Source organism: Amaranthus tricolor, chromosome 17 (genome assembly GCF_026212465.1).
Source record: "Amaranthus tricolor cultivar Red isolate AtriRed21 chromosome 17, ASM2621246v1, whole genome shotgun sequence".
Classification (NCBI taxonomy): domain Eukaryota; kingdom Viridiplantae; phylum Streptophyta; class Magnoliopsida; order Caryophyllales; family Amaranthaceae; genus Amaranthus; species Amaranthus tricolor.
Window position 1 is genome coordinate 18,474,817 of NC_080063.1, and position 27,773 is coordinate 18,502,589.

General features: G+C 30.2%; 3 protein-coding genes and 1 non-coding gene across 6 annotated transcripts; 2 read left to right on the forward strand and 2 right to left on the reverse strand.

Annotated features, from left to right (window-relative positions):
* The first annotated feature begins 1,705 nt into the window (after positions 1–1,705).
* On the forward strand, positions 1,706–9,583 carry LOC130803588 (protein DA1-related 2). Of its 3 annotated transcripts, none has more exons than XM_057667766.1 (12): positions 1,706–2,243; positions 2,402–2,553; positions 3,874–3,958; positions 4,030–4,174; positions 6,337–6,457; positions 6,585–6,668; positions 6,793–6,912; positions 7,503–7,715; positions 7,799–7,861; positions 7,960–8,075; positions 8,601–8,659; positions 8,740–9,582. In XM_057667766.1, the coding sequence occupies exons 1-12, from the start codon at positions 2,195–2,197 to the stop codon at positions 9,063–9,065; spliced, it is 1,533 nt and encodes a 510-aa protein (XP_057523749.1). In that variant the 5' UTR covers positions 1,706–2,194; the 3' UTR covers positions 9,066–9,582. The 3 variants fall into 3 exon arrangements, with proteins under 3 accessions (XP_057523749.1, XP_057523748.1, XP_057523747.1); XM_057667765.1 differs by having other exon boundaries at positions 2,378–2,553; positions 8,740–9,581; XM_057667764.1 differs by having other exon boundaries at positions 1,718–2,243; positions 2,375–2,553; positions 8,740–9,583.
* An 877-nt stretch (positions 9,584–10,460) lies between these two features.
* Positions 10,461–14,243, reverse strand: LOC130803589 (uncharacterized). Its single transcript, XM_057667767.1, has 7 exons — positions 13,717–14,243; positions 12,701–12,877; positions 12,443–12,592; positions 12,032–12,133; positions 11,877–11,947; positions 11,717–11,784; positions 10,461–10,984 (listed from the first exon to the last, which is right to left on the reverse strand). Exons 1-7 carry the CDS (start codon positions 13,945–13,947, stop codon positions 10,749–10,751), a joined length of 1,035 nt encoding a protein of 344 aa, XP_057523750.1. The 5' UTR covers positions 13,948–14,243; the 3' UTR covers positions 10,461–10,748.
* Positions 14,244–19,484: 5,241 nt separating this feature from the next.
* TRNAK-CUU (transfer RNA lysine (anticodon CUU)) lies at positions 19,485–19,557 on the forward strand. The gene has a single exon. It is a non-coding gene; the product is annotated as a tRNA-Lys (tRNA).
* A 949-nt stretch (positions 19,558–20,506) lies between these two features.
* LOC130803590 (protein NRT1/ PTR FAMILY 5.6-like) lies at positions 20,507–25,958 on the reverse strand. The gene is made up of 4 exons (XM_057667769.1): positions 25,644–25,958; positions 24,299–24,516; positions 22,353–22,906; positions 20,507–21,458 (listed from the first exon to the last, which is right to left on the reverse strand). The coding sequence occupies exons 1-4, from the start codon at positions 25,819–25,821 to the stop codon at positions 20,591–20,593; spliced, it is 1,818 nt and encodes a 605-aa protein (XP_057523752.1). The 5' UTR covers positions 25,822–25,958; the 3' UTR covers positions 20,507–20,590.
* Positions 25,959–27,773: the final 1,815 nt, after the last annotated feature.

The window sequence follows — 27,773 nt, forward strand, 5'->3', positions numbered from 1 at the left end:
GATCATTTTAGATTATAGTTAATTAGTTATACAAGTTATTAAAATTTTTGAAAGTCTTCAATTTGAAGATTAAAAGCTTCGCGCAACGACCAGATTAAAAGTCTTCTATTTCAAGCAGTGACGATCAAGAGATTTTCATTTTTTTCCGACGTTGCAGGTTCAAGCTCATTTAGCGACCGAATTGTGACGAGTATTCCCGTCGCTATATTCGTGTTTCCTTGTAGTGGACTAAGATTTAATTACGAAAATATAATATGATAAAATTATATAAAATTCTCTCCAATAGTTAAAATATACACCATTGGTTTGATGAATTTAAGTTAAATTTCCTCGGTCTGGTCCGTTTATAATTTAAATTATTTTGGATGAAATTTAGAGAAAAGAGAAATTAAATTGGAAAATAAGATAAAAAAATAAGTGAATAATAGATTTGAGTGATTAAAATAGAGTGAGATAATAAGTTTTTAAATGAAATTTAAAAAGAGAAAGTAGGGTCATTGCCAAAAAGAAAAATAGTGTAAAATGAATAGGACGAATTAAAATGAAAAAGAGTACAATTTGAGAGGGACATAGGAAGTAATGTGAAAGTATAAAATTTTAATTTCATGGTGAACACTAAAATCAAAATCATCTATGCAAATTTTCGTGTGAGATGGTATCTTTGAGAGACTATCTTTAATAATGTCGGCCCATTATATATTTTTTAAAATATTGTAAATAGGTGTTAAGAATGATGTTAATAGACATTTAAGATATTAAAAGTAGCCATTAAGGATATGGTAAGTAAGTTAAGAATAATATAAGTAAGCATTAAAAATACAGTAAGTAGACATTAATCTTTAATGAGCTGGCTTTGAGATATATCTCTTAAAAAGACAGTCTCTCAAAAGATTATCTGAATCAATTATAAGTCTCAACTACAATGTAAGTCGTAAAGAACAGTATAAATAAGATTTTAAATGAACATGAAATAAAATGATTTTTTTCAATGACTATAATTTTCAATCTTAAAGCATATTCGAAATATATACCAAATACAGTGATTGATTCAACATAGAGTAAACAATCTTCAATCAAATGCAACTATGCAAACCACTATCTATAGATGTTTACCATTCATCCAATCAACCAAAATTAAGTATAACTCCCATCAACATAAAAATGTCCCCTATTTAAAAATTAAAACAAATTCATAAAAACATTTATACAAACACAAAATCTTAAAAAAATCTCACTTGAAATATTTGTATAAAAACTCACACGAACATCTGAATTAAAACTAACTAGTCCACAAGCTTTGCATCATCGATTAATAGTTTTAATAGAGTCATGAGGGAAGAATGGTTAAAAAGCTTAATTGTATTACTTGAGTACATTATATTTATATCAAAAAAATATAAATTAAAAAGCTACATTGCGGTAATTAGAAATTTAATATTATTCTAGTTTTTGAAATAAGAGATACTAAATGTAATCAATAATAAATTATAGGCAATATCAACATTTATCACAGAGAATTATCTCAAAAAATATTCTTGATTATAATATAAAATAATATTCAACTCACTATCTTGACTTTAACAATCGGACTATTAAATTTATCATCTCAAGTAAGATCGGGTCAAAATCGGGTCACTCTCTGAAGTCCATATAAGCACTTTTTTTTCATTCATCACTAGTCACCAATTCAGTTGTTTACAGCCGAGCTTGAAAGTAAAAAACCCGGGAAAATTCAACCATGGAAATTCAAATGGAAGAGAAAGAAAGATATTCACATTCCTCCATTAACAAACTCTCATTGTTTCTCTCTCTTCTTCTTGTCTATGAAAAATTATTCGAATTTGTACCAACAGAAAAACCCTTTTAGGCTTTTCCAGTTTCACAGAAAAGGAATTTTTTTGCTTCAATATTTCCCAATTCTCAGCCGTCGAAAATACCTTTTTATCGATCATCCTTCTCATCAGATTCTCTCCCCTTTTTCTCTGCGATCACTCTTTTTCTTTCTCTTCCAAGCCAAGAATCTCTTTCTCTCTCTAATTTTTCTGGGTTTTTAACTATGCCCATTTTCTTCTTCTCCTTCTTCTTTTCTCATTTGTTCCCCTATTCTATTCCCATTTCTGGGTCTTTTTCAATCCAAACCCTCCATTCCTGGATCTTTTTCAATATACATACACACCTTTAAGCTTCCATTTTCATGGCCGAGTCCTCTCAAGTTAACCATCTTTCTCAACCTTGTATCTATGGTAAGCTTCTTAAACATTCAAATTTTGTTTGATTGATGAGTTGTGATCTGGGTGTGTTTAATTTTGTAGAGAATTTTTCAATTTAGTTATAATTTGTAAATTTCAATTGAAAATATATTGGTTGTGCTAAGCAGGGCTTTCTGCTTCTTCAAATACAGAGAGGAAATCGCGGTTCATGAAATGGTTAAGTAAGATTTTTAAGGGTAGTGGCGGCGGCGGCGGTTCTAGTCGCGGTTCGTCCATTGGTGGTCGACATCCACAGTTTCTAGAAGACGAAAACATGGTTTGGCGTGTGCCTTCTAGATCATTGGTAATATATGTTTACTATTTTTTTCTTTATACTTTTGTGTATATGGAATTTCTCTAATTCGGTTCATTTTTTCACTTTAGTTATCATAATCAACAAATAGCAATAAATTTGTGATGATGGAGTATATACTATATTATTATCGTGATTATATACAATATCGATTAAAAAGTATAATTTTCTTAGTGCATGTATGGATTTTAAGGACTTTGTGTTAAGGTTTATTCTTTCGTCTTTGACGATTATTGCATTAACGTATCGAAAAATAACATGCTTATGCAAAGTAACAAAAAGACCAAGTTATAGTAAAACATCAATCATATTTTTCCCTAATTCAATTTTACTTGGTAGCAACTTGTTAAGATTGTTTGTGCTATTTCATATTGATTTTCTAGGACAAATTATATATGATATTATAGGGACAAATATAACTGATTGCTGAGCACGTTCTGTTTTAGTAATTTTGTTAGGGTTATATTTTTACTTGTGATGATTATTGTGTTATAGTACTTTTATGATAAGGTATTACTACAACTTACAAAATGTAATAATTAAAAGAAAATGTTAAGTAGAATGTCAATTATAAATTTTTCCTAAGTCTAATTTTACTATATAATTTACAAATTTGTTGAGTTAGTTTGTGTCATTGCACTTTAATTTCTATATGTTGGTTGATGAACCCATAATTATTTGTACTATAATGGTAATGGCTTCTCCATTACAAGAAGTGGACCCAAAAGTTTCTTTTTAACCCTAAATTTTTGAAGGAATATTTGTTGACAATTTTATAGTACTATTTAATAATTAAAGGTAGCAATGGAAAAGATCATGCAGGGATTCCTTTTTCTCAATGTTCTCTTTTGCCCTTTCTTTTGGTTGGGGATGTGGGGTAACTTGGAGACTTGGAGTCCTGGCTTCCCATATTCTCAATGAGCCCAAATGCCCAATCCTAGCATTACATATCTTAAAACATACTCTCTATCTTTTAGAGTTTGTCTCATTTGATCCAAGAAACTCTCAATAAAAATGATCAAAACAAACTCAAAAAGACAGAATAGTAAATTGATATTTAGAACAAAATGATTTTTTAAGTACTAATTCGATAAATTGTCGTACCCTTTATAAAGTTAAGTTCTGCAAGGTGAGAGCCATGTTCTACAAAAATAAGTCGAATTTGAAAGAGAGTAACCTTGTTTAACGAGGGTAAATCCAAACCCCGTCTAGGTGTTACTTAATAGTATCAAGATAATGAAATATTGTTGTAAGCGGAGTTTTGCTTAAACTGTTGGTTGTATGACTTACCAGTATCTAAATTTCCATCAGGATCGTCCTAGAGCAGAGAAAGACCAGGAAGAGTTAGACCGTGCTGTTGCAAGCTCTTTGTCAGATGATTTGAGAAGACCAGATGGTAAGTATTACTGTATAAGTGATTATGCTGATCTTGCTCTTTGTTCTATATCTCTAAATGAGCTATTACAGGTTATAAATGGCGCACAGAGAATGAGGAAGATACTCCAACAGGGCAACAAGACAGCCTGCATAGACCTTCTTATGCCCCCTATATGCCTTCTTATCCTGATTATCCTCCTTACGATCCAGTCCCGTTTTATCCAAGAGTGTACAGGTACAGAATCTTACTCTACATAGACCTAGCGAAACTAGCCTCACCCGGATTACTCAATCCAAATTAATCAACACAAAATCGAACTTTACCTGAAATATATGTTTAAACTTGACAGGACCTGAACTAAAAACTAATTCGAACTGAATCAACACGAAAGGAAAACTAATTTGAACTGAGTTAATCGACTTAACTCAAAAGCCAAAGAACTTATAATTGATTAGATAATGCTCTTTCTTTAGTCCAGCGACAATCTCGATACATAATTAACATATAATAATAATAGTTCGCTAAATTCACACTAATAACTTAATATTCTATCAAAAGTCTCCAAATTAATATTTTTCACAACTAGCTGCTAAAATCTATTTCTCCTTAAATAAGTTTTCAAAATCAACATTTTCAACTTTACAATAAATAAAACTTTATTCTCTTAAAATCAATCAACTATTCTAGTTAAATTCAAGTTAAAATTGCGTCATTTGAATAAGTTTTCAAAATTTTACAAGTTCACCAAAAATTAATATTTCAAGTTTAGAAAAATAAGTAAACTTATTAGGTTTGCAAAAATCAACATTCTAGTTATAAAACAAATTAAACTTATAATTTCACAAAAATCAATATTTTTAGTTTTAAAACAAGTCAAACTTATAATTTTCACAAAAGTCAATATTTCTAATTATAAAGCAAGTAAAACTTGTAATCTCACAAAAAGAATAAGGTAAGAAGTTATGCCATACTAACACGAAGGATTAGTACTAAGTATTAATTAGGAAAATAATAAGAAATTTGATAATAATACTCCAAAGATAATTAATCTAAACTCCCAAAATAATGATGATCTTCTAAGCTCCCAAAATAATTAAATCTAAACTCCAAAAATAATGATACATTAAGTACTCAAAGTAATAACCCAATAATGCTCCATAATGATGATGATTTAAGCTAAATAAAGAGTGTTCTAAGCTCTATGTTCTTGAATTTCTTCAATTAATAATAAAGGTATTAATGTAGTAAGATTTTAATGAAGTGAAAATATAAGAAAGAATGTTAAAAAGATTTGATGATGGTGGTGTAAGTGATCTCATGGCTAAGGGGCTATTTATAATGGGTTTGGGCAACTTTGTAGTTCATTAGATTGTTTGAAAAAGAGTGTTAGGAGTATAGAAAAAGATTAACTTGTGTAAGTGATTTAGAGTGTCTAAGTGAACGTGTAAGAGTTGGAGTGTGTAAGTGTATGTGTTAGAGTTGCAGCGTGTAAGTAAACGTGTAAGAGTTTGGAGTGTAGAAGAAAGTTAGCTTGTGTAAGGAAATGATGATAGCTTGTATAAGTGACGAACATCATGGGTTACTATAGAAAGAATTTTATGTTCATCAAATTTTTGTTCTAATATTTACATGTGAATATACTTTAAAATAATGGGTAAATTTGATCATGAAAATATTTAGTTTACTTAGAAAATTTTACGTAAACTATACTTAATGTTAATAATAAAAATACGACTCATTTTTATGTATAAAATAATTAAATCAAAATTATAAGGTTAAAATAATAAATAGTAATGTTAGTTTAAGAAAGAAAGTTAAAACGTAACGTTTAACAAAACCGTGAATATAATAATAAAATTTTATTTTTCATACTATGGAATAATAAAGTAATATTTTAGTGCTTATAAAAAAATTTTAAACAAAATAATATTTTAAAGTAATATTTAAAAGAAATTACAAATTCGGAAAAGGTTTAGGAAAAGATGGTTTGAAATGAATAACCAAAGGATTAGAGATTTGATTTGAAAATTCGGAATAATTAATCGGAAGATTAAGATTAACAATTTTGAGTCTGTTACAAGTCCGTCCATTTGAATTTGCTACAGCTCTGAAATCAAAGCAAGAACTTTATCTATTTAACGTAGCAAATTCAAAGAGAATGATAGAGCGTTTTATTACGATAAGATAAAAATTCAATGCACTTGAATAAGCCCGACACAAAATTAACTTGACTTCGAAATCAAACTAATCCATAAAATGATCATTGAAATGATTTGATCCAACATAATCCAACCCAATTCTGATCCAAATTCATGCTCTAATCTATATTAGAAATTTGTCTTTGATCTTAAAAACGAATTGTTAGCTAATTGATAAGTCTCTGATTTGAACTGCAGGTTATGTAGTGGGTGCAACCGTGAAATTGGGTATGGAAATTATCTTGGATGCATGGGGACGTTTTTTCATCCGGAATGCTTTTGCTGTCGCTCATGCGGTCATCCCATCACTGAACATGAGGTAGTCCAATTGATGCTTGCCCTGCTCATGTTTCCTTGTCTGCTGTACTGAGATCTCACTGCAGAAGAGAATAATGACAATATATCCTCGGTTTTGAGTTAAATCTTACCTTTTCTGTTGATTCAAGTTCTCTTTGTCAGGGAGGGATCCTTACCACAAAACTTGTTTCAAAGAGTTAACTCATCCCAAATGTGAAGTTTGCCATCAATTTGTAAGGAAATATAAACTTTAATCTTTTGATCTTTGGTTCTTTCGAGTTCTCGATAGATTAACACTGATGTCAATTTCATAGCTTCAATAACAGCGATTTTCACATACGAAACCTTTCTTTTCAGATCCCAACAAATGCAGCTGGCTTAATCGAGTATAGATGCCACCCGTTTTGGTCGCAGAAATATTGTCCCTCACATGAGCATGATAACACAGCTCGTTGTTGCAGTTGTGAACGTTTAGAGGTATGTATTACGCGACAAGCTCTATGCCAGTTACGGATCTTTTCTACATGTAATCAAATGCAGTTGTTGCATGTGATGTTTGCAATCATGTTTCAATAGAAATAACCTCTTTGTAATTACTATATTTGATTCCCTATATCTTAGCTAGACGGGAGTCACCTGACCTTGGGGGTTATGACATGTACATGTAAAAATTACTTCTGATCTTTCCAAAGAGATATTGTTAAATTAGGTTGGACTTTAGCGTATAAATTGAAAAGCACAAGGTGCATACACTCTATGAGTTAAGGAGATACCATCTTAAAATCATATGGCAATGTTAAGAAAAGACCTACTATAACTTATTAAGTATGCACACCATCTTCAATTTGGCGATATGGGATATGGGATAACCCATCCCAACAGATAACCACGGGATCCATGGAATTTGCTACTCAAATATCAGGTTTTGGGGGCATTCTCGTAACTTTTAAGAGCGTCTTTTCTTTATAAGATTGCAACTGGGATTTGCTATTTTAACGAATTTCAGGGATTCACCAGCATTTACATTTTCCCCTGATCATGTTTTTCTATTTGTTTCCATTTTGAAGTCTTGGAATACAAGGTACATTGCCTTAGGAGACGGAAGGAGTATATGCTTAGAATGCATGGAATCAGCCATCATGGACACTGGAGATTGTCAGCCTCTTTATCATGCTATTAGGGATTATTACGAAGGGATGAACATGAGGATAGACCAACAGATTCCGATGCTTTTGGTAGAAAGACAAGCACTAAATGAAGCTATTGTAGGGGAGAAAAATGTAACTTGAGTATCTTCTCTACTTCATATAAGCTCAAAATTTTCTAGACCAATCTCTTAATCTGTCAAATTATATATATTCAGGGGTATCACCACATGCCAGAGACCAGAGGTTTATGCCTTTCGGAAGAGCAGACTGTGACCAGTGTAAGTCCCCTCCCCATGATCTGTATATCATCGTTTTCGACAAAATTTACTTTTCGGGTGATGCCACTCGAGTATATGACCATTGCCGAATCATTTAGGTACACCGAAGACCAAGAATTGGCGGACATAGATTGGTAGGAATGAGAACCCAACCCCAAAAGCTAACTCGAAGATGTGAAGTTACTGCCATTCTTGTTCTCTATGGTTTGCCAAGGTAAGCCTCTATCACATGTTAGTTATAGCTTACAAGACTATGGGTCTATTTATCTGGTTTGACGGTTCACCAGAAGAAAATAGGAAAAATTGACTTTAATAATCCAACCTTTTACATGTCCGCCGTGTTTAATCCCAACTTTGAATTATCTTTTAATAAACTAACTTTTGCTCTTAGTTTGTTGTTAGTATACTAATTGGGTGTGCTGACAGCCAACTAAGAACAAATGTTGAATTATTAAAAAATGATCTAAAAGTGGGATTATTCACGGTGGATGGGTAAAAGTCTGAATTATTAATAAAAAATGATCTAAAGGTGTGATTATTCACGGCGGATGGGTGAAAGTCTGGATTATTAATATCAACTTTTTCATGAAAATATTGATTAATTTGCTATCTATCAACCAAGCTATTTAAGTTAGTTGTCTGCTAAAGTTAACTGTTTAAGTCCGTGGTATTTCCAAGTTCGTTTGTATTGAGATCTTGTTCTCGAGTCAGGTCGACTTATGTCTTGATTTACATACAGATTGCTAACAGGGGCTATACTTGCTCATGAGTTAATGCATGGATGGTTACGTCTAAAAGGTACAGCTATAGTTTTCCTTGGATGTTCACTCTTAATTCATCCAAACCCAGATGATTTACGAGTTCAGCCAATCGTGCAGGCTATCGTAACCTGAGTCCTGATGTCGAGGAAGGTATCTGTCAAGTGCTTTCGTATATGTGGCTCGAATCAGAAGTGATGCCTAACTTTCGAAACATTGCATCGACATCAACATCCACAGCTTCATCATCATATTCAACCACATCTAAAAAAGGAAGAACTTCCCAAGTTGAGAAGAAGTTGGGTGAATTCTTCCTGCACCAGATTGCACATGATGCTTCTCCTGCTTATGGGGGTGGTTTTAGATCAGCCAATGCAGCCGTCAATAAATATGGTTTACGTCGTACCTTAGATCATATACGCCTCACCGGAAGTTTTCCCATTTAAATTAAATTAGGAAATTTTTTCACGAATTCATCTTTTATAATTTAAGTTTTTATTTAAAAAACTACCTTATATAATACATTTTAACTAGCTATCAAAATCGTAATAATTTGAAATGAAAACGATTATATAAGGCGGTTTTTTGAAAAAGAATTTATAAAGCGGTTTTTGAGGTTCGTGAAAAATTTGGGAGTAAAAATAATATCCCTCTTTTTAAACACACTTTGACACATACAGAATAGTTGCTATCTGTTCTCTGAGAATTCAACATCAGCTGACCATGGAAATACTAGAATGAGTTTCCAAACAACCCTTTGTTTTTATAGGGTCCATTTACAATTTACATGTCTCTTAAAGAATTAGAATTGTGTACCATTATACAGGAGTATTACCTATATATATATATATATATATATATATATATATATATATATATTACTCCTATAATTTGTTCAGAATTCTTATATTTACTGTGACTGTTTTCAATTGAAATAGCATAATCTTATTATATTACGAAGAAATTTGGTATGGAGTTGCTTAATTCACATATTCATCTTAAAAATTCTTAATTTAATATATTTACTTATTGTTTCAGTTGAAGTAAGTATTGTCTTTTTCAGATAAAGTCTTAAAATCGATCTTATTAGCCCTCCCCTTTTACTCAACTTGATAAAATTTACAAAATAAACCCTTAATTTTTTGCGACTACGGCTCTGACATTGTTATTATTGATGTTAAATTTATTTTTTATTTTGTGTGTGTAGGGGTTAGGGGAAAATTTTTCGTGTTGACCATAATTTTTACAAGGGTAAAAAAAAAGCCAACAAGTAGACTAAACTATAGTCTATGGATCTCCAATCTTTCCACCCACACTCCTAATCATGCATTTCAAAGGAAAAATTAACTCAATTTTTACTTATTTTCCACCCTACTTAAAAGTAATCATTATCATACCTAGTGTATTCCACCTATAGAAAAACTATAAGCAGAGTCTGAAAAAAGAAGAAAAGCGACAACTCATACCCAAAAGAAGAGTATGACCAAAGAGACCCTCAACTCGAAAGAGATCAAGAGAAGTTCCTACAACAAATAAAATTAATAAGTCATAAATGAAGTTTAAATTAATGAGTCATATAGTAATGAAGGCTTTTTTATTTATTTATTCTTATTTTTAATTATCTGGAATACTCTATTAAATTTGAATTCTAATCATATAATAATAATAATAATAATAATAATAATAATAATAATAATAATAATAATAATAAAAGAATAAAATAAGTCAATTTGGTCCAATTTGACTACAAAATGAAAAGTTTACTTCAATAAATGGAAAAGAATTCTCAAGTAACAAAAAACATGATTTTAAGGTTTTCATGTCCAAATTAAGAAAAGGTAGAGATTGTATGAGCTATGTGCTTCTTTGCACCTATAAAGAAAAGGACAAAGTATAGATAATGTGATGAGCATATATTTGCACATACGTTTCCACATTAATAGAATAGAATAGTCTTTCAATGTTGTGTACAAGTTCCTAACCGTGGCAGAATCGAAAATTGCCACCAATCTAGTAGTTAATCGTATTAAGAAAAAAAAAAAAAAAAGAGAACCAAAACAGCGTAAATAAAGCTGCCCATCGGGTAAATCTTCTACGTTAATCTATATCGAGTTATATTATCCAGGATGCTATTGCTCTACAGGTGACAATATTTTCTTCATCATCTCGTATGTCATGAAAACAATGCCTACACTAGGCACGACCTTATAGTATTCTGGTAAAATACCTCTGTACAATCCTTTTAACCCTTCTGACCGGATGATGTGCTTGAATGTACCGAAAATACCTGCATTGTATACAAGTGCACGACCACCGGCTCCTTCTAATTGCATCCTTCGTCTTACCAAATCAATGGGGAATATGGCTGCGATTTACATCAAAACAAGACGTTCAAAATCTCATGCTTTTAGACGTCCAACATAAAACATGATCCAACAGAGCATCATTTACTAACAAAGGTCATGAATCTAAGATAGATCACCATAATTGCCATGATTTAAACAGTAGAACTGCAAATTCTCAAAAAAACATAGAGAGAAGCTTCAATGAAAATGGGACATTCTATGTTACACGGGCTCTTCATTTTGCTATCCTTGATACTTGTACATTGGTTTGGCACTTAGACAATTCAATTTAGGCGTAAAATTGAATATTTAAACGTATCCAACACTTGGACTGTTGGACACGTACCGGTACCGGTATCAACATCAGGACCTGAGTCCAAGTGACATAGGAGATATTTAGCAAAAAAAATATGTAACTAGTGAACCAAAGACTAGGTATTTTCTCTGCCATCCATACAAGAGGAAGCCTAAGTGAGAAGCAAACCTCACAAAGGAAGCCTCTCACATTTGGCCAAAAAAACCAAGTTCAAATGATCTAAGATCAGTGCCTCCCTAAAAAAGGCAACTGAAATAATGTGGCAAAGATGAGGTTAATCCACACAGAGAATCATAAGAGACAACAAATTGTAAGAATGAGGACTACTTTCCATTAAACTCCATACAAAAAATTAACAAAAAACTAAACCACATCCTTGTTCTGGCCGAAGAGCAAACAAAAGAACATCTGAAAACTTATAATAAGCTTCACTAACCAGTAGATGATGCAATGCCAGATATACTTCCACAAGCAAGACTCACAAGCACACAAGAATCATGCGGCCTGCAGTGAAAATAAGGAAATAACCCAGTTCAATATAGGAGTGCCGTAAGACAAGACATGAAGATATCATCATAAAGTTAATGAAATAGCACCTCTGTAGCTGCCATTGAGACCTCAAGGTCTCATAAACTGAGAAACTGATAGCTATATTTGGCCCCACACTCTGTAAAGAAACTTAAGTTATTAAAATGTTCATAGGAAAAATCCTTCATTAGTGCAGATGTCAAAACAACAAAAAATACAATACCAAAAGCGTTGCTCCAAGTCCTTTGTAAAGACCACACACACCTTCTTCTTTGCAAATAGTATGTAATGCATGCCCTATACCTTTGTAATATAACACATTTGTCTGCAAGAATGTTAAACAAAGTCATCAAAAGAGAACACTTCTAGGAAAACTATTCATAAAAACAAAAGACTAATTATTTTTGTGTCATATAAATAAAAATCCATGTCAACAGCCAAATAGTTTCAACATAAAAAACAGAGCCACAGTAATTACATGAAAACGAACAAATATCAAGATCAAGTTAGAAAGCAAAATTCACACAAAATTTAGATAATTCGGCAAACAGACAACAAAACTCTAAAAATTAAAAAAAACTGTACAAAATGGACATTCAATGAGCCTTTGAGGCCTTGAGCGGGAAAAACTTACTTGGGCAGCAAGGCGTGTCCTCACCAAATCTAATGGATAGGTAGCAGATGCAGCTGTTACTCCGGCTAAAAAGCCACCTGCTAGACGCACAAATATAGGTGCACCAATATATTTACTATTATTTTCTAATCCGGGAAGCGATTGCAGAAGCTGCGAGGAATATCAGAAGAAAATATTAGACAACAATCTAGTATGATTCATCAATACAAACAAATAACAAAACTAAAAGCAGTGATTTCATGGAACGTGGAGACCAACATTCTTGTATTGTTCGTATGAGTAGAAACTGATGGAAGAATAAGGAAGGCGATGAGCTATTGTCACCAAATTTCCTTTCCAGAAAGCTCTTATTCCTTCCTCGTGTATAACTCGTGAAGCCTCCCTCCAAATGCAAGCTTTCCTCAAAGTTGAAGCCTCCGAGTGCATACCTTGTATCTAAAAGCATGAAAACTTTACCACGTCAAAAAATAGACACATCTCCTAAGCATCTAAACAATCACACGAAAGGATTAGAGACAATAATGAAATAGATCTCCCAAACACGAAACAGAAACAATTACAAAGATGCAGCATTGCATCTTTCAATATAACACATAATATCTGATCACATGTCATAAAGAAAACATGGTTCCTCAGCAAAATTATACTCTCATAGAAACCAATCAACCAACCCCCAATCCTCATGGCAGGCCCAGGTGCCCTCACTTGCCCGCACAGTGAGGGCATGAGTTTAAAGAACTTATTTTTTTTTTTAATGTATTTTTATGCTAATTTTGTATATATATCTTTGTATTGGGCAATCCATCCAGTGATTTGTGCTCTCATGGGTCCGCCACCATGCTGTTCCAAAATTTCAGATTTGCACATTGCTTGACTGGGTGCAAGTGCAATCTGCCCCCAAAGTTACCACATTGGTCCACAATTGAGTTTCGCCTAAAACCTATAAACACTTCTCTTACAAGCATATTAAATAAACACAAGGAAAAACCCCCCAATTTAACAATGTGTCAAATCACAGACACTACTACACCTCAAATTTAAACCAATTTTCAGATAATTCCTCAATCTACCTCCATTTACCATCAATCTTTAAAATAAAATTATCAATTCAATCATTTTCCCATATACCCACCATCAAAAAGCAAAAATTAACTTCGAAAATTCAATTACCATCATTAACTTTCTAAACCAAATCAACATAATGAATATTTTAAATGAAATAACATATAAAAAGAATCATCAAACAAGCATTAATTTTTTTTTAAAAATCACACCTGAAAGAGGATTGTAAGACGAGCAAGAGGTGCAGTACAAGTTTTACTAACAGCACCGGCAATTCCTCCGGAGAAAAACTGCGAAACCGCTCCAATTTGAGTTTGTTGTTGTCGTTGTGATTGTTGCTTAACCTGTACGTATTTTCGCGTACAACCGTCTCTTTGTCCGCCATCTACAACTACTCCAACTCTGGCTTCCGTCTGCATTACTAAATTCTCTTTCTTCAACATAAATATTAAAGAATTAATTAAGTATAGATAAAACAAAAATCAAACCCTAGCAAAAACCCTAGAAATTGAAAATTCAGAATGGGAAATTTGTTGTTCAAGAAGATAATAAAAAGAAAGGAACGAAAGAAAAATGGAAATTTAGTTTTGCGTAATTTGAACGGAGTGAAAAAGAAAGAGGTGGTTTTTAAATATAAAGCGAAAGAAACGACACCGTTTTTTTTTTTTAAACCGAGTTATTGTGAAGTTAGAAAAGGGCTGTTATTATTCACTAATTTGTTGATGGGTTTATACTTTTATTGCTATGCTAAGTTTAGGCCAAATATTCTTCCCTCAACTTGACTTATGACTTGAGTTTTTGGTATGTCTTGAAAACTATCGTTTTACACGAAGTTGTTGGCTGAAATTAATAATTTGTTTTATTAGCTATGAATAAATATTGATTTAAAAGCAAATTAATAATCACATATATTATAAAGATATTTGATAAATTTTATTTGTTGGCTGTTAGTAGTGTATTAGAGAAAAAATATGTCAAATAGCTAAAAATTAATAAAAAAGTCTACTATGAGTAGTTTTTTTTTTGGCTTGAAAGTCATTTAAGTTTGATTGGTGTGTAATAGTCTTACGATATGTGATCTTTCGGAAAAGTGCAAACGAGTAAGGATATTAGATTTTTGAAATTCGAATATCCAAATATCCACTATTTTTTGAATAGCTGATATCAGATTTTCAAAATTGTTTCAAATAATTGAATAAATGGATATCAAATATTCACACATCTTAAGTATATTTGAATATTCGATTTTAATAAGTATGGAATTATATTTTAGAAAAACTCATTTTGACCTAGTTGAGATGTTGAATATCGAATATTTTATATATTCAATTCAAACTTTTACAACTTATTCCTAATGGTATTAGACATTTCATATATCTGTCTGAAACTATCAGATGTCGATTTAGTTTGGATACAAATAGTAAAAGTGGCAAAATTCAAAATTTTAATATCAAACATTCAATCCGATTACTAATGTTGGATCAGATACCCGAATTCGCTCATCCTTACATAGGTTAGGGCGAGAGGATTATATGTCTTTGACCCAAATTCAAATTAAGAGCCTTGTTTTAAACTCGTAAGAAGAATAAGTTTTAGCATTAGTGGATTTAATTTGTAAATGCTTATCCAATCGTTATGGATTTTATATGTATAAATTTAAGTAATAATCAATAAATTCAATATATTTAAAGTTGCATGTTTGATTTTAATAACAAACAACAATTTACGATACTATACTATATACACAATCCATATGCTCACCTCTTAACCAAATGCATGTGATTCTGATACGTAGCTTATTGTTAGGTGCTCAACATTCGGGTTATTGCTTAATTTCGAATTAGGTGTTTTGGATCGTTTTAAAATTGAGTCTTATGTCATTGTTATCATTATCATACCCAATGTATCTTACCTATAGAAAATTTTACATTTAAATTCATTTTAAAGTCAAATTAAACCGAATTCGATTTAAGGACGAATAAATATCAAGTCTTCGAGTTTGTTTTGAAGACCTCTATATGTATGTATTGCCTTTTTTAATACAATTGTGCTGTGTATTGCGGCTTCTATGTTAGCATAAATATAGCAATGGGCGAAGTCACATGGGGTAGAAGACAGACCAAACCTCTTAAAGTCTATTTTCGTAATCTGCTTTTACGATTATTCATTTATTTTTTAATTTGGTTTTTGCAAAATTTTTAATCAGCTTTATATTTTTCCGATGCACTTAATTTTTATTTTGCGACTTTACATATAACTTAATGTTTAAAGATCTAAGGTTCATCAGATTTATGAGAAATTTGTACTAGTATTACACTACTTTTTCCATAGTTTTTATTAAAATTATATAGTCCAATTTCAAAGAATTTACCTATTTTTATTAAATTATATAATATTATATACTTTCTCAATATGAGAATTATAAATTGACTTATAGGTTACTCTCGTACCAAGAGTTTGCATTTCATTATCAAAAGAATTATATAATTTTTTCCTTCTTTCTCTTTCAACCATAGGGGAATATAATCTCCTTACCATGAAAAAAAATCTCATTAGCTTCTCAACTATAACCATTAAAAGAATAATGTAATATTACGCAATTTCACATTGTTGATTACATTTGAAATATTTCAAACAGTGAAGAGTGCAGAGAAATATTATGTATAATTTATAATGAATATAAAGAGTAAAAATATATTCATATAAAATCTTATTATATTCGTTTTGATACATAGAAATTTAATACATTTTTAAAAAAAAATTCAGTTATGCTTGAAAAATGTGAAAAAAAAACAATAATACTATAAAAGGAATGGAAGAGGTGAATATGAAGATAAACACTAATAATTGTTGATTTATTGACCACAATTTTTCAATGGTGCAAATTGATACAAACGTCTACATTCTTTTATGAAATTGTTTCTAAGTGGATGAGTGAAAATGACTTAATGTTATTGTCCTTATTCATGAACTTCTTTTGTTAAACTAGGTTTAATATAAGACTTAATAAATTCACGTAATTAATTAAAAAAATCATTTCAAAGTGAAAATATAGTTCTAATAAGTTCAGATAAAGTGATCTAATGAGTGTAAAAAAAATTAATAAAATTTTTTAATTTAAGCAAATTAGTCTTACAATAATTGTCACCCATTCTATTTAATGGTATTATGGATAAGGTTTGTGTTGCCGAAAGTTGTGAAGGAAAAATATGTTTGAAAATGAGTGTTTAGTATCATAGAAACCATAAGAAAACACTCAAACTTTTTAGTATAAAATTTAATTTGTAGTTAGAATAATAGATAAAAAAAACAAGTGGATAGTAAAAATAAATAATTAAAATGGTGAGGGAAATTAAATTTATAAATGATATTAAAAGAAATTTTAGAAATCAAAATTTAATTCATAATTATCTTTATTTAATTATATGTAAAACTTATTAAAAATAAATTTATAAAAATTAAATATATTGAGATGAATCTAATAAAATTTTATTTGACTATATAATTTCTTTAAATAAAGTGAGAATATTAAAATAAAGTGAGAATACCTAAGATAAGATTAAGAGCTAAATCATAGATTAAATATGTACATATCATCATCATCAATTTAATATTCTACTTAAAAATAGAGTCTAAATATAAAAAAATAAAGTATAAATCATACCCATACTTCTTAAAAGAGGAGGACAAAGAAATGCGATCAATAATGGGCAGCATAGTTGGTGTAATCTCAAAGATGTACGATAGCTATTTTGCTCTTCATTTTTCACGTTGTTATACTTATAATCATTTATTATAAAGCAATTAATACTTTCTCTATGCATTATAATTTGCTCTATGATACAGTGTAATTATTTGCACTTATTTATATTATTTTATACTCCTCAACGATGGTTATTATTAGTAATTTCGTGCTTATTTTGAAGAGTTATGCTATTTTACCCATTTTGGTTATTCATGTTGATTTTGAGCGATTTTGATCGTTTTTAAGCATAATTCTTATGGTTTTAATGATGATGGAGTTTACTAAGGAGATTATTTCTGGTTTGAAGATGTTTTACAATGAAGATTGGCAAAAGAGTTGAAAAGTGTTTAAAATACAAAAGTTTTGAGGTGAAATTTGATACATGCTCACTTTTTTGGTCATAACTTTTGATAGAAAGATTGCATTACTGCAAGGTTTGGGCATTGGAAAGTAGACTTCAAAAGCTTTCCAACGGTATATTATATGTCCAATTCTGACAACCGAGCAAGAAATGGCGGCTGTTTAAAGTTCGTTGGTCAGAAGCAAAGCGACGAATCGTCGCCTGAAAGCCACAACTCGTCTCCAATTGCTGATATGCACATGCTGACAGTTTTCTTTCCCTATTTTAGTGGTTTTATTTATTTATTTTAGCTTTATTCTATTATAAGAAATCAGTTATTTTTGGAGAGATTGTTTCCCAAGTAACCTTAGAATATAAATATGCATTAATTAACTTTTTTTTTGTGCTTTTAGTTCCTTAGATGCCCTAATGCTCTAGTTTTTAGTTTTTAGATTAGTTTTTTTATGTCTTTCATGGAAACTTTCAATTATTTATGCAATCTATGGTTTGTTTATGTTCCAATTTGTAAGTTTCTCTATCTTGTCTTTTAATTATTCATTAAATTGTCTTTAATTCATTATTTTCATCACGTTTATCATCTAAATTAGGCTTCTGCTTATTATTAATTTCATGTTAGTTATTATGTTTAGTGAGTAGATTTCTCTTCTAGGATTAAGGGATTGACCCTAATTTGAAGTATGGAATGATATTTGATCGATTAATTGTGTGAAATTTGGGTCTATGATTAAACCCATACTTAATGAACCTTAGTTTAAATATATTTATTATTCTTTTCAATAAAACGGAAGTCTGAGATTAGGATTAATTTAGGATTGAAGTATATTTAAGTCAAATGTTTATTAGTTTAACCAATAAAATGAAAGTTTGAGGATTAATACTAGTAAGGTCTTAAACTGATATTGATCAATAGAGCGGAAGCTTGAGATTAATTAGATCACGTTTAATTATGCCAAAGACTCAATTTCATACAATTATGAGAGTAATTGACTCCCATGTTAGAATTAGATGATTCCCGACATCCTAGATTTGATTTATTGTCATCTGTCTTCATATTAATTATTGTCTTAGCTTTATTTATTAGTTTCATTTGCATCATTTTGATTTTTGTTCATAGTAGTGATAGATTCTCAAACCGATTATATTGTTTGTCCGTATCTCGTAGTTATAAACTAAACGAATTTGTTAACTCGCTTCCCTGAGTTCGACCCGTATAGCTACACGTACACCGTGCGCTTGCAGTTAATTTAAAATTTGCACATCACTCTATATGACTAAAAAAATCTAATATCACTAGTTAAAGATGGCAAAGTCAAAGAAACAGGGCAGTATTTTATGTAAAATAAAATGCAAGTGTTAATATGAAAATTACGTAATGTTTGGGCCTCATTTCAAAGAGCGCGTTTGACATTTAGTTGTTGATTGTTAGCTAGTTTAACTAGCTTGTAGAGTTGAAGTATTGTCATTTTGTTAGTTGTTAAGCCAACAGTTTTAACCAATACTTTATGGTGATGTTTAATTGAAATTAGTTTTTAGCTGAATATTGTTTTTAATCTTAGCTTATAAGTAAGCCTTTTAACAAACCAAAAGCTATTTACACAATTTTTTTTAATTGTTTGACATATAAAATAAATTCATATATTAAAAAATAACCAAAATTTCCAAAACACACTCCAACACTCACATTAACAAGGCTCATTTGTGATTTTCATAATTAGTTAGACATATTCAGTAAATGTAGATGTGAATTAATTAGTATAGTTATTAATCAGTAAATTACGTAAAAGCGACAAAATCTCCAGAACCCTGAATGTTGTCAAGCTATACTTTCAAGAAATAAGATTAAACGTAGTTACTTAACATTTTAGTATCAAGTAGCCCGTCTAGCTCAGTTGGTAGAGCGCAAGGCTCTTAACCTTGTGGTCGTGGGTTCGAGCCCCACGGTGGGCGTTTTTTTCCACAATATAAATAAGTACATTTTTTTTGCAATGAAATGATTTTTTTCTTGAAAATGATCATTAATTATCAACTACTTTTATTTATACATAGATAATCGACTTTTTCCATTATTTGTTTGTAGAACTTATTATAATTAAATGATATTCAACTTGACCATAGAATTTCAAAAATTTAATCTAATTTGAAGCAGAAATCGCCATTTTCACATCATAAACAACAAAGAAAACTATATTATGAAGACATATTTTTGCCATGTTTGGAAATAATGATTTCATTTGTAAATTTAAAATTGGCTCAAATTTATTATTTGGCAAATTAAAAATTTTCAAATTTGGATTTGGATTAAATTTTACTATTGTTTTAAAGTGGTTAAAGTTGAAAATTTGAGAATGACTATCCAAACCTTGTCATTCTCAAATTCTTCATTTATGATTTCATAATTGAAATCCACAATTTAAAATAAAATATTTATTCCCAAACACTACAAAAGGGAATTACAAATACTAAAGTAAAGTTTGTATATTCACAAAATTAATAATTTGTTAAATATGTTTAAACTCTTATATTTTTCTGATTATCAATTGTCACCTACTTTTATTTATAGATCATATTTTAATTATTTGCTTCTAAACTTATTAAAATTGTAATGATTCAATTTGACAATATAATTTCAAAAGATCCTTTGATTCAAAGCTTAATCTCCATCCTCACAATGTAAACAAAAAACCTACTAAAAAAGTTAAATATTAAAAAGAAGACAAACAAGGTTAATTATATCCAAATTTGTGATATAAATAGAAATATTAATTAGAGAAACAACAAATAAAGTGACCCAAAATGATAAATGAGAACAACTTCAAGGAGCGAAAGAAATATATTATAATAAAAAAAACTACTATATAATGTAAAGCAAATTAAGAGTACTAAAGTTTGTATGATACCATGGAGAGCATAAAGTTGTATATGTAGATTCAATTGATTGATAGTTTGATACTAAAAACATCAACATTCATTACATCTCCATCTAAACATTAGCTAACTCCACTTTCTTCTCAACATCGCTAGAATCAACTACAAGCATTGTCCTATGAATATTTTTGTACCTATAATTCTTAGCCAACCAAACAAAGATAACCATGTCTAAAACACATATAATCATCAATAGCCAATAAAAATAATCAAGACGACTATGACTTAAATCCTTACCTATCCATTTTTTACCGCTATTTTTACCAGTCACAAAATCAACAATTGTTATCAAAAACGTACTAGCAAAACTACCAACACCAATAACACTAAGATAAAACGCCAACCCTAAACTCCTCATCGAGTCAGGAGCTTGATCATAGAAAAACTCTTGCATACCGACTAACGAAAAACCGTCCCCTACACCAATGATCAAAAATTGTGGCGCGAGCCAAAACACATTAAGTTGTTTTCCTTGTGATGAGGCCTTAATCCTTTCCTTTTCGACAATGGCTGAGACTAACATTGCGACGATCAATATGATCATACCGATACCTATTCTTGTAAGGATGTCGATTCCTCGTTCCTTTCCTGTGACTTTCCTTAAGTATGGAAGGAGTACCTTATCATAGAAGGAAACTGAAGCAATCATACCTATAGATGTAAGGGTATAGACTGTTGCTGCAGGGATTTCAAAGTGTTTTGTGATTTTTCTGTTCATGGATGAGCCTTGTTTGATGAAGAATGTTGAGCCTTGTGCAATGCCTATGCCAAATACTAAGCAAGTTAGCCATATTGGAACCATGCTTATGATTAACTTTAGTTCTTCCACTTGTGTTACACTTGCTAGCCTCCATGGACTTGGCTTTTTCTTTGTTGTTCCATTGTGTTCATCTTGTTCTATTATTGCAGCTTTGTCTAAGAATCTGCAATGCATTTTTTATCTCATGTTAGAGTCAAAGTCGTCAATCTATTATCTCGCACAAGTCAAGGTTCGAGAAAAAAGAAGGTAGCAGACAGACCATACACATACCACCTTTAAGGAGAGGGCAAGCACTCAATGCATTTTTGATCTCATGTCATAGTCATAGGTCCATAGCTAAAAATTAGGTCATGACATGATCGACATGAAATTATCACTTTTTACGGTTTTAAATTGATCACTTACAACTTGTTTGGTTATTGGTACTAATTAGTTGTAATGAAATTGATTTATAGCGCTAGTTTTCATAATATGTATTATGTCATTCTCATAGTAATGAAAGTTTGATCACAAAAAATGTTTTTTTTTCGCAAATTTTCATTACCACTTAATACCACATTTTCAAACGGTAATGCATTGAAATAATGTTGTGAAAAAAATAAAATTGTTGAAGGAGGATAAGTATGACCATTAAATTTTTCAAGACATATTAAGTTACACTAACTTTTCATTACCATTTTCGCCATTTAATACCCATTATTAATGGACCGTTATGGTTTTAAATGATTAGTTTTTATACTTTTGAAGTGATCATTTACACCCTCAAAATAATCGCTTACAATATTTTAATGTGATCAATTAAAGAAATGAACTAGTTATATGGATTCGCGATCTCATACAAGATCTTAAACCCGATCAATTCACAAATTGTTGTATGAGACCGACTCACCAAGAGGCATGCCTCATACATGGGTTAAATAGCCCATCTCATACATATTATGAGAATATAGATTCCTTGTTTGAAGTCGTTTCACCGAGAGATGGTTTCTGACAAGAATATCAACTCGATTAAATACTTTACCTAAATATAAATGAACAAAAAAGGAGTTGAACATACCTTAGCCTATTGGTGTGACTTAAAAGCCTCCCTTGAACCATATCAGAATTTCCAACCTCATACAACAATGTAGAATCCACAGGACAAGCCAGCTTTCTCTTAGCCATAGCCGCAACCATAACTTGCAACAATGGAGTTAATGGACTTCCATGGGGTTTTCTATACCGATAAAAGGGTCTCCCAATAACAAATATAAATACAGTAACACCCATGATAATAGCCAATATAAGAAAAGCAATACCCCAACTAACATAATCTTGTACATAAACAATCAAGGTTACACCAATGAAAAGCCCACTACAAAGAGAAACATTCCACCAATTGAAAAATGACATCTTTTGCTTCCTTTCTTTTGTGTCATCGTCATCGAATTGGTCGGCTCCAAAGCTCTCTAAGCATGGCTTGTAACCACCTGTTGCAAGGGCTACAAGGTATGCTGCTAGGAAGAATACAGCTTCATGTACTTTGGTTGCATGTTCACATGAGGAGATTGGGGTTGTGTTGCATGGTTTTAGGGTTGGAATGTATTGTGTCATTGTTAAAAGAATTAAACCCTGAAATTAGTCAAAACATATACTATTAGGGTTGGACTGTATTGTCGTTAAGTAAAGTTGTACACGACGTTTGCTATTTATTAAGAGTTAATTGAAAACAACATTTTTCGTTATTTTATCGTTAACAAGTGTAGTTTACTGTGCTTCATGTCAAATGGAGATGCAATATGTAGTGGAGCTACTCTTGTCAGAGACTGTCTCTCGGTGAGAATATCTCAAACAAAGAGCCCATATTCTCATAGTGGAGCTATTTAAGCAATGTATGAGGCGCATCTCTACATGAGATCGTCTATACAAGAAAGAAGAATTTGCGAATCACAACCTTAAAGTTCAACACTTTTACGAGTTACAGCCTCAATGTTTATTTTTTGCGAATTACAGCTACCAAAGTATCAAAGTTTACAGATTCAAGCTGAAAACACAGAACTCTGATCACTTAACCTATAATTTTGACCACCAAAATGGTCGGAATTCTGTTTTATGGCTTGAACCTGTAAACTTTGATACTCGAAAAAAAAATAACATTAAAATTATAATTTACAAAAATAATAAACTTAAATTTGTTGTATGCACTTTATGCACCATGGTCCATGCTAGTGGGCCTTTCTCAAAAAAACAATAAACCTTAGTGGGCCTAAAAGCCCAGATACAGGTTCAGAATGACCCATAAATTTAACGAACTTTAACTTTTTTTGAAAGGTTCCTTCGGTTTAGTGCCATCCTTTTTTTTCCCTTAATTGGGATATTTAGAGCCTCAAATTTAATGCTAACTTTTAGTGTTGAGTAAAGCATCGGAAATTGGCATCAAGGTTGGACCCCTCAAGAATAGTCCATATTGTTTTCCTAATATACCAACTCTATTTATTATTTTTATATTGTTATATATCATTATCATAACCCTAATATTATTCTTCTTTCATATAAATTATGATCACATTCTAAGATAAGTTAGAAGATAATAAACATTACTTTTTATTAAAAAACTTAGGGTACCAAATTATGAGTTATCATAAGAGCTAAGTAAATCACAATGATTTATTTGGTACGATTTAATAGGAAAAGATTTATTATTGTTACTTATTTTTGTCTTTATATGGTTATTTACATAAAAACAATGCTCTTAAATGTTGTTCCCAATCACATCATCCTATCTATAGTTATTTGAATTACAATTTTAATTTTTTTTTTCTGCGAATTACAATCACCTAATAACATTTTTTTTTAAAATTTTCTACTTTAATAACATTATTTTCTTAATTCGACTTTTATTTCTCCATAGATATTACTTTGAGTACAAACATGACCTTTATTAAGGAAAATTATCAATTCAATGATTTTTGCTGAATAACTAATTAATATTATGATTAAAGAGAAATTAATTGACGGACTTACGAGAACATAGAGAAGAGCAGAGAAGAGAATGATAAAGTAACGGCCAGTATAAGCATCAGCAAGAAAGGCACCAAGAAGGGGCGTGACAGTGGTGACTCCTGTCCATATATTCACACTGTCTGCAGCAGTTTTGAGGTCTTGGTGCATCACTTTTGTCATGTATGTTATCATATTTGTTGCTATTCCAAAGTAGCTCAATCTCTCACTAAATTCAATTGCTACAAAAATAAACCATCAACTTCATAAGACTACAACTAGGTTAGTGCCCATCCACTTTTTTAAAATTTTATTTTTTATTGACTAATTTGTTTTAATCGGATATTTATTGCCAATAAGTTTGTAAATTAAAATTTTTGAAAGATACTTGCATATGAGGGCAGTGTTAATTAGAGTGTTTACTTATATTCCCATATTGTAAAAATAGAAAAGTATATATTATTTTATAAATTTAACGATCCGTTTGATTAGTAGTACTAAATGGTGGTAATGAAAATGATTTATAGCGTAAAATTTCATCAAAAGTTTCATATCATTATTTTATAAATTTTGACCATAAAAAAGTTTTTTTGTTTACAAATTTTCATTACCACCTAATATCACCTCTCTTAGTGATAAGCATTGGAATAAAATTTTCATTAAAATAGCTAAGAGATTTTTCAACCAAAATTACATTAGTTTTTCATTCATATTACCACTGTTTATTACCACCTACCAAACTGGCCAAAAGTAACTCATATTATTATCAATTTGGTTTTGGTAGTGAGATTTAATTGAGTTAGTTACTTGACAATTGAAAATACTAAGAACAAGAAATTATTGGTGAACAAAAGTTGCTAAAAGACATGCAAAAATTTATTTCATTTTATTTATGAGTAGTTATTATTTTAAATAATTTTAAATAATTTTTAATAATTTTAAAAATTTATTTCATTTTATATATGAGTAATTATTATTGGAAAGTGCTGTATACTAACATCTAAAATCCTCTTATAATTTGTAGACTCTATACCACTTGAACAACTTACACATACAAAAACATGTTCATTCATAGCTGAGACAATATGTGCAGTTAATGCTATTAAATGTATACAACTATAAAATTCTAATATATGATATTTAATGTCAAAAAACCAACTCTATCAAAATCTTGAGCTGATGGTTGAGACCTTAAAATATGTTATATATTTTAACAGTTAAGTTGATATAAGCTTTAATATGTGACAATATTAACACAAGCTCAACCCTTAAAAGAATATTATCGGCATTTTTTTAATTTTATTCTAAATCCGCCACTAACTAATAGTAAAATTTAATAGTTGTAAATTGTAATCAAGATGTAACTTACCAATGATGAAGAAAGATGCTTTCCATGAACCAGTAGAAGAGCGAAGAGGAATATTTCCTTTGTAATCATATGATGAATCAAGAACTTGTAAATTTCTGACATGTTTTTCTCTTTCTTTGATATTTTTTGTAGATGATATTTCAGAATCTCTCTGTTTTTCTTTCATTTCTTCATTCATTTGTTAATTCGAGAAGTTTGGTTTGGTGGGTAGAAGTAAACAAAGTTCGTCAAGGATCCTATAAATATGTATATGGCATTTATTTTAGGAGTATACTTTTAAGGAAAAAGTTCTTTAAAAAAAAAAAGTAGTAGCCACTTGTAGTGTTTTTGCTTAATTGACTATACCTATAAATAGTGTATATAGCTTTAATTCTCAAGTGTAACCGTTTCAAGCACTTATAGTCTACTCCTCTGTCTCAACTATTTAATTACTTCAATTTAAATTTAATAGGAAAATTAATAAATTGAGTATATAAATGAGTTAAAAGAAATAAGATATTGAGAAATTTGAGAAAAAATATATTGAGTAAAGATGATGTGATCATATTCAAAAATAAAAATGAGACAAATTTATTACGACAAACTAAAATAAAAGATGGAGCAAAGTGATTCGAAAATAATAGAATTAAATATGATGCATAACGACTAGAACTAGAAGTGTTAAAAATGGACCTGATCAACCACTTATTGTAAAGTCAGAAATTTTGAAAAACGTAAATGTTATTAATTGAAGAATTTAGATAATTTACCATAATGATTAAGAACTTCTCATTTTACACTAAAGACGGAATTTAATTTTTATACCTTATATAAATATTAATTCCCTTTTCCTTACCTTTAGGAATTCTCTAATTTACTTTCAAATCAAACAAAAATTATAAGATTGAATATATGATTCAGGTAGGAATTTTAAGGACACACATCTGTCGATTAAGACACGCACCTACATTTTAAATGCTCAAAAGATTAGATATTTGCATTTTCAACTGCCTAATCTTAATAGTTGGCCGTTGGGTACAAAAACTAAAAGGTCAACACTTTTTTAAATAGAAAAAATTATTAAAAATAATCTAACTTTATACTCGTTTGCTATAAACATTCACACATATTTATTATTTATAAATAATTTAATTTTAATTTGTATTTGCTTTTAATATACTTTGTGTGAGAAAGGAAGAGTGGGGCTATTGTGGATCAGATCAATAAGTATGATAGGAGTAAATACACGATAAATGTTGAATTATTAGATAATAATTAAAGTTAAAAGTATTCTAAAGTGAATGAGTGAAAAATTAGATTATTTAAGACAATTTTTTCTTTAAATATTAAAAACACGAGTAACTAATTAACATTACTTAATATTACTAAAAGAAAAATTGACATTTCCTAATAATGGTAGGTTAGGGAGATACAAATAGTTATTATCAAATTCACAAACAATCTTATTGAAAATAATTTCAGATTTTTTCTTTTGGTTAATAGAAAGATGGTTGAAATCTAACACCTAAAGAAAAATAAATGTGTTCTAATCCATCAATGAGAATTTAAAGAAACAAATTAAATCAAAACATAGTCCATTTATAAATCATTAATGAGAGAAAGATTGAAAAAGAAATATTAAAACCTTATTACAACTCCTATTTATTAAAATGTGTAGAGTAATATAACGTAATTAAAGTGTTAGAGGATATATTTTTCATTTTGAGTATATCTCTATAGAATTTTAATTTAACTTGTTTTGAATGACAAATTAAAGTAGGAACGAATTTAGAAAATTAGTATATAATGGATCGAACATTTATTTTTGCATGTGTGTTAAATCCATTTAAATTTTTTTTCAGTTCTATACTTTTAAATGTTACACAATTCAATTTTAATAGCGTTTTGCCTCGAGTTTGAATTCCCCTTGAGCCAAAGGATAATATTTTATTTAGGGACTAAAGTTATTCCAAAGGGAGCTTGTCCATCTTGGTTTGTTAATAGTACACACCTCTATATTGTATAGAGTTAGAGTGATCCTATCCTACAACTCTTTGATCATTGAGTTTCCCCTTGGCATTGACATTGTGTTTGAGAATCCAATTGTTATATTGAGGGGATGAAATCCCTAACAATCTTGATCCTTCATAC